At 46.1% G+C, this 7,475-nt stretch overlaps 1 protein-coding gene across 1 annotated transcript in view; it reads right to left on the bottom strand.

The window, feature by feature from the left end:
• The window catches only part of CHUK (component of inhibitor of nuclear factor kappa B kinase complex), a 47,184-nt gene that overhangs the window by 10,079 nt on the left and 29,630 nt on the right, over nucleotides 1–7,475 (bottom strand). Inside the window, 4 exon segments of the mRNA XM_009637533.2 lie at nucleotides 377–438; nucleotides 5,211–5,257; nucleotides 5,787–5,868; nucleotides 7,109–7,351. Coding sequence (XP_009635828.2) covers nucleotides 377–438; nucleotides 5,211–5,257; nucleotides 5,787–5,868; nucleotides 7,109–7,351 — 434 coding nt within the window.

The following is a 7,475-nucleotide window of genomic DNA, read 5'->3' as shown; positions in this document are numbered from 1 at the left end:
GAGGACAGCAAGAAGCTCCTACGCAGGCTTTGCCTTCATAATTTTCCCAGGAGCTGAGCTGGCAAGCACCTGAGGGCTGTGTCCTGTGTATTTAGTTTCACAGGTAGTTTCCCCTTCAGCAGCAATAGAACCGCTTGAGCACCTGTCACATTTCTGGATGTACAGGGGAGAAGTAATCCTAGAATTTACTTTCACCTTTGCGTATCTGTGGCTTTTCAAAAAGCTTGCAGACACACGCATGAACTAAGCACTACGGTGCTGGGAACGATAAGGATAACAAAACACAGAAAATGAAGTTTTGCAAACTCAGATAGAGCAGCTACGGGAGGAGCAAAGACAGTCACAGCGCTGCTTGTTGAAACAGGACAGGAAATACCTGCATACGGTGCCAATTTATTCACAACTTCTATCCGGTCAATGTAGATCATAACACCACCACTGTAAGTAAAAAGTAGAATTCATGAATTATTACTGCAGCTGTTAACAGCGGTCCGTATTGAAAGCAAAGTCATCTTTTCCTCTCTTCTACTAGATTCTACTAAACCTACCCAGAACAATTCCGACCTCTTGAGCATTTTGCAATTAGATGGCAGCAAACCCCAGCTTTGTACAGACTGGTCCCTCTCTCTGCAGAAATTAAAAGCGTGCTCCAGCAAGTCTACAAAGCACTTTCGCTTCACCTTGTTATCTCCTACTTAGGAAAATGTTTTTGAACAGGAATGGATCTGCAACTGTCAGAAAGGGAGAGTCCAGCACAACGATGGGAAGGCAACAAGGACAGCAGATGACACCTCCAAGCAGCAGAGCAGACACAAACTGCAGATGCACCACAGTTGTTCTAGGCAGCAAATACATTTTAAATAGAAAAGCCCCTAGTTTAAGTTCATGCATTCACTAACTCCAGCAGGAACCTGGCAAGGCCCCTGTTAGAAAGGAAGAAACAAAGCACATACTAGACTTTAATTCACATTCCCTGCATCAATGTCATGTTGCAAACAGCTCTCCAGTAACACCACAACCGTGCACACATGCCCAGGCCTGTGCACTGTCAAGAAGCTCCAGACACCTCATCGGAAGAAGCCTGCAGGCAGTCCTCTCCCCAAGGAGGTCACATGCTGCCAGACCGGCAGAGAAAAGACAGAATCAACAGCATTCCTCATGATCTTCTGAACCTGCTTTCCTCCTCCTGATTTGTTCCAGTCACCTTATGGCATCTCCACCAAGACAGGGAAACCCAGCTACCATCTTCTGGATAACCTGGTGAGGAACCAATGCAGAGCATGTGTGCTTCTTCCACTGCACATCCTTATGTTGGGGTCCTTTTGGCATTTCAATGTTATGGGGATGTTAGAAGGAAAAAGAGAGCACCTAAGACAACCTGCCTCCTACGCACAACTCATCCACAGCCCCTCATCACCTCGCACGCAAGAAAGGCTGGCACCTCAGACCAGAAAGGACTGCCTGCTGCCCATCTGACTCAACCAACGCAGCAACCCTGATGAGGATCTCAACCAGCGTGGGTCAACAGGGTGGGGCATAAGTGAATGATATCAGTCCTGTTGGTCAGGCACTGACTTCGAGGAAACAGGTGCCACTCAGAGCCCAAATACACTGGCCGCCTATTTCCCCACTGAGGGCTTAAAGTTAAACCAAGCCTACAAAGCACTTACACAGCATTTCCCATTCACCCAGCCAGCTGCTGGAGCCATCATTTCACACCGTGCAGTGGGGATGGCCCTCTGGACCTTGCTGCTCTAAACCCAGGAGCCAAACTGAACTGTAAACACTCTGATCTTACAGTGGAGCGTCTTGGACAAGACCTCCTCTCAAACAGCCTAGTCCAGAAGATGTTAGTAAACTCCCGGGGATGCAAGAAATACCGTCCTGGGCAGTTTCGGGACAGTTGCTCTGGCAGAGCACCATCCACTGATTTGGGGTGATTTACACACCTTGTTGACCTGGGACTGTACAAATCCTCTCATCGTCCACAGCTGCTTTACTTGCCCTTCAGCACCTACAGCTTAAACGCTGACTCAAGATAGGTGCTCTCTTCATTTTGACAAGCTACTGTCACTCTCAAAACACCCTCGTTTGCCAAAGCCTGCTTCTTGCCAGATGCAAGGCAGAGTGACTCCCATGGGGAGGTTTTCAGGGCTTGCAACTCTTCCGCTGCAGTTTCTGCAGCCTTTCTAACACTGGCGTTTGCAGCCTCTGTAAAGGCTACTCACACGCCCCAAGGTCCTCACTGCAGAGCTGCTCATGAGTCTGGGCAGGCAGAGCAGCACTGAGCTGCGCAGGCTCTTTGGTTAGGGAGAGAACAAGAAATCCATAGGAAGTCTGAAAGGAGGATCAACAAACACATGCACCTGGGAGAAGTTTAAGCATAATTAGGGAGCAATAGTGCCTAACTTTAGAGGACAAGGTGAAAGCACACAGGGGACTAACATACACTAGCAGGCATTTCAGCAGACCTTAGAAAGGCTCATACATTTCAGCATTTTAGCTTCTGTCAGGCCAGAAGACAAGGGAAAAAACTGAAAGACATTGCGATAAAAAAGGGGCCATAAAAAAAAGGCAAAGGTTTAATGCTTATTGTTAGAGCTGACCACAAACAAGAACAGACCAGGTTAGGCAATCAGAGCATGTAAAAATCGGTATTAAGGGTCAGATCTGGTCTGTTTAGAGATACAGGAATTAATGCAATACATCCACTTGCAATATTCATGACACATTTTTCCACGTGACTGGCTAACAAACAGGGATTTGTCCCAGAGCAGCATTCCTCCAGTGCTCCATTGGCGTTCCTGCCACTGACCCACAGCACAAGCACAAGATGACTCCTGCACCTTTGCAAATAAACATCTAATGCTTGAGCAACATTACTGCCTAGCATCCTGGCTATTTACTGTTTGTAAAAACCTGTACAATATTTAGTATGATTCTTTCCAGTTCAGTTTATAAGAAAAATGCTACTTACCTAATGCTCTCATGCAATATTTGCACAACACCATTTTCAACTCATATATTGTATTCCACAATTAATATACTCAGAAGTGTATTAGTTCTCGATTAATTCTTCAAGTCTGTCCTGTGGAATACCTTGCTCTTCTCATTTTCTATCAGTTTTTGGAGATCAGCAGACCTGCCATAAGGAAACTGCTGAACTTTCCAAGGAACTGTGCACACATTTTCTTGTTGGGGAAAGCCAGACACCTCAGACACCAGAGGCAATTCACAGCTTAGAGCAGACTCATATTCTACCTGCTGTAATGAAATGGTTTTTGTCTCTGGGGTGACAGCTGTTTTATGAAAAACAGTCATCTGGTGCCAAAGTATTTTAAAATCTGTATTTAATGTATTCACTTAATGCTGTCAAGAATAAATGGGACCGGCAAGGCAGAAATTGGGGATGGGACACCCACACCGCCATTCAGAAGCTTCCTAATGTAGATGAGGATATAGGGAACAGGAATAAGGTGGAAGAGAAACCCAGCCTTTAAAATCTGATGGTTTAACATACAATTACAGAAATTTAAACTGTTTAGGATCTATTCTTGTAATGAACTTTGAAACAGAATAGTGAAATTTCAGAGCTGATAAATTCTTTATTTATAAGCTAATGCTTTATTATGGAAATGTGAATTCAAAGCTTTGGCATGGAGCAGCTGCAGACTTTGATTCCAAATGCAGCATATTTAAAGGCTCCTGCAGTAACACCTTAAAAATGAACAGGGCTGCTGGGACCTTTGGTCTGAAGTGTATTCAATTATTAACTAAGAACTGCTTCACCAGCTGCTTAGTGTTTTAAAGCATGTTCATTACCTGTAACTTCACAACCACCTGCACTGCACAACTGAATCCCACAATGCTGAAATGTAACAGGAACTTAACAAACTAACTATACCAGAACCAAACCAGAATATTTAGCTCCTAAATCACAGACGCACAGAATGGTCAAGGCTGGCAGGGACCTCTGGAGGTCATCTTATCCAACCTCCCTGCTCAAGCAGGGCCAAGGCAGCACAGTTTAATTTTGACTGTGTTAGCATTTCTAATGCGGTTAACCTTCAGCAGAAAGCTTTGCTCAGTCAGTTAAGAAGGCAGGGACAGCAGGACACTATCCCTGGCGCAGAGATTTTTTACAACATTTTACAACATCCAGAAGGTAAAGTATTACTCCTGTTTATGTTACTTATGAGCTAAAAGTTGCCATTAAACACATCACTAAAACTCTGCTCTGATAACTTATTTTTAACTGTGCCTCTTAAAAGATGCTGATATAGAACATAATGAGTCTTACTGCTCCTTCCTGCAATTACTTTTCGCTTGACCTAAAGACTCTTCACCTGACCACAAAGCCCAGGCTGCAGCACTGAACAGCAGCATTATTTATAGACTCTCTGAAAGAGGTTTGAGATCCAAACCTAAAATCAGCTAGGGCCCATGAAAACTTTATGTTAATATTTAAGCCCAAGTAATGTCTGATGAGTTACTATAGGAATAATTCCAAGAACTCATTTCAGTAAGGGCTAAACCAGATCAAAATTAACTCTGCCTCATTAATGTTGCCACTAACATTCAACTTTTAATTTCAACATGGCCATTAAGTGTCATCGTTCAAGTCATACTGACCTTTTTTTTTTCAAAAAAAAAAAAACCAACAGAAATACCGTAGAGTGCCCTAAAGCTAAAAGGCAAGGAGAATCACCAGTTTTGTTCTTATCCTGAAGAAACAGATTCAGTCATCGCTTCAACTTGTGAGTGAACCAACACAACAGGATCTGCAACCCAGCTCAACTAGCCCTCTCTTTGTTACTGTTCTGCTCGTTAAAACTACACAGATCTGTGCTGACAAAAGGATCAGCTTAATTATGAAGCAGGCGGGTGCCGCCCATGCAGGGGATTTTATTTATTCTTTCTCGCTCTCTCTTTACATCAGGAGAAATGTCAATTCCAAAAATGCCCAAGCAATTCCAGGAGACTCATTTTCTTGAGCTGAACATCAATTCCAGCAAGAGCAAGAGCACTCCCTCCCATACCTCCTGCTCCATTATTTCCAAGTGTGATGTATGTGTGGATGTTTGGGACTAATTTTAGGGTATATGCCTTTACTTTTCAGCCTCTGTATCACAGCACTGTAAATGACTAGCTGCAAACTACACAACAGAGTGCATCTGCTCATCAACAGAAGAAATAAAGTCAAAACATACCTTGTCCCACAAGGCACATTTTTCACTTCATCCGTCTGTAATGTGGTCTGAAATAAAAAAAACACCCAATCAGTACTCACAGAACCTCTCCATTCTTCAGGAAGATCATGCTGTGCCCAGACTTTCACAATTGTTATACAGCAACATGGAGCCAAAACCATGCCCTCTGCCTCCCGTGTGGGCAGAAGATGGACTTCTTTTCAACTTGCCTTTTGGGAGACAGAAAGGCAGCTGTGCTCATTTCCCTACTCACAGCTCCTGCAGCGCTAAGGCCTGCAGCTCTCCTGGGAAACAATTTGGGCCACAAACACAGACTGTCCTCCCAGAGCAAGATATCTGCTGTCCCAAGCAACACACACACGTTGTGGTGATTCCACCAAAAGGACAAGTCCCAGCACACAGATGGGTCCGGCACCTAAGGCAGAAGGAACCAAGGGCTTCCTAGGAGCTGCCGCTCTGACTACCACATTACTGAGCCCCTCTGCAAACACCAGTTGCCCATATCACTCCCATCCAACAGTAGCCCTACCAACATCTGCTCCCACGCACCCTCTTCCAAGATGAGAAGACACTAACCTGCACGGATTTGAACGTGGTAATGAACGGGAGCATGATGTGGTAGCCCGGTCCACTCGGACTAGTTAACAATGCACCACCCCTACAGAGAGAGAGAAAAACGGGGAAAAGGCTCAAGCAACTGGAAAATAGTAAGTGCTGGCTTGGAGAGCAAGCAAGTACATTCCAACTACCAGGTTACTCACCTGTACCAAATTTGCCACCGATTCCCCTACAAGAGGGCTGACTACATACGATACTTGCCTGCTGCAACTCAACAATCATTTGCTTCAATCCTGTGAGTAATTAACTTTTAGAGAAGGCAGAAATTGCTAAAATCTTCTGTCATTACAACATTGCAGAGAGCTCCAAGAACACAGATTTTCCTCTCTAAATAGTTCACTATTGGAACATGGAAAAATCCAGCAGTTGATGTGATGCCACCATTTTGGATTTCCACAAGGCATTCGGCACAGTCCCTTACCCACAGCACAGAGAAAACCCAGTCTGTTGCGGGGACTGGCAGGTGGTTAAAAGAGAGCTCTAAGTGATCAATCCTCGTACTGCAGTAAGGTTTCCCACAGCGTCCCACAAGGGCCTGTGCTGTTCGAAATGCTAGTAATGAAAGGAAAGAGCAGCGCAAAGGAAACTGGCCCATGGTGGTGAATGCAAAGGGTAGAAAAGACAGGACAGAAATCTAGCACATATGGGAAAAAATGCAGAAAGGTTAGTACTGAATTTCCCTATTCCTTTATTCAAATTTGAAGCAAAACCTAGTCAGGAGGTGGCACTTAGTGACCATGACCACTCACTGTTACGGACTGACAATGAGTGGCTCTACAGATGCTACTCAGGGCAGCTACAAGACCCAGGTGAAACTCAGCCCAGGGCCGGGGAGAATACCCATTTCAAAGCAACAACAAAGTGGGTGCTCTGGCTGGCCAACAGTCTTAGGACAGAGGCAATGGCCCTTGATACAAGGGGGAAAGCTCAACAGATGCGAAAAGGCTGGATGGAGCAAGAACTTTGGTCCTCTAAGCTCTAAAATCCAAACTGTGACACAGAAAAGGGGCGGAAGGAGAGGGAGGAAAAGTAGCTGAGGATTTAGAAAGACCAAAACTTGTAATGGTTCTGCACTGAGCCAGGCTATCCAGGCCCATGTCATTTCTGGTGCGAGAGAGCAGAAGCAATAGGGTCTGCCTGCCTCGGGGCAAAACCTGGAGGGAAAACCAGGAGAAAGCCGTCACGTCCCGAGGTGACATGGGGCCAGGGATGGATCTCGGCTGCGAGACAGACTTAGGGAAGGCTGCGGAAGCCATCGAGGCGCTGGCAGGGAACGGTACCTGTAATACACAGCCAGGTGCCCCTCCTCAACCTTGTGGATAGAGGAGTACAGGAAGAAGACGAGGAGTCCCGTGGCAGCCGCAGCTAGGGCTCCAGCCTGGGCCATGGTCATCCTCGCGTCACCCGCGGGGCGCAGACCCTCACCACCCGCAGCAGCGTGTCGCCTGGACGACGGGGCGCCGTTTCTCCGCGGTCTGCACCAAGATCTTCGCTTTCTTCCCTCTCTGACGACGTCTCCGCCCCTTTTCCAACAACAAAACCTTCTCAGCTTTTGGACCAAAACCCCAGGGAGTATCCTCTAAGCGCCCGGCGGACCGCGGAGCCGCCGCCTCCTCTCCCCGAAGCCGCGTTACCCCCTCACGCTCA

This window comes from Egretta garzetta, unplaced genomic scaffold (genome assembly GCF_000687185.1).
Source record: "Egretta garzetta isolate BGI_Z169 unplaced genomic scaffold, ASM68718v1 scaffold234, whole genome shotgun sequence".
In the NCBI taxonomy this organism is placed as follows: Eukaryota; Metazoa; Chordata; class Aves; order Pelecaniformes; family Ardeidae; genus Egretta; species Egretta garzetta.
The sequence above is the reverse complement of the archived record's forward strand: the minus strand, read 5'-3'. Positions and strand labels throughout refer to the sequence as shown.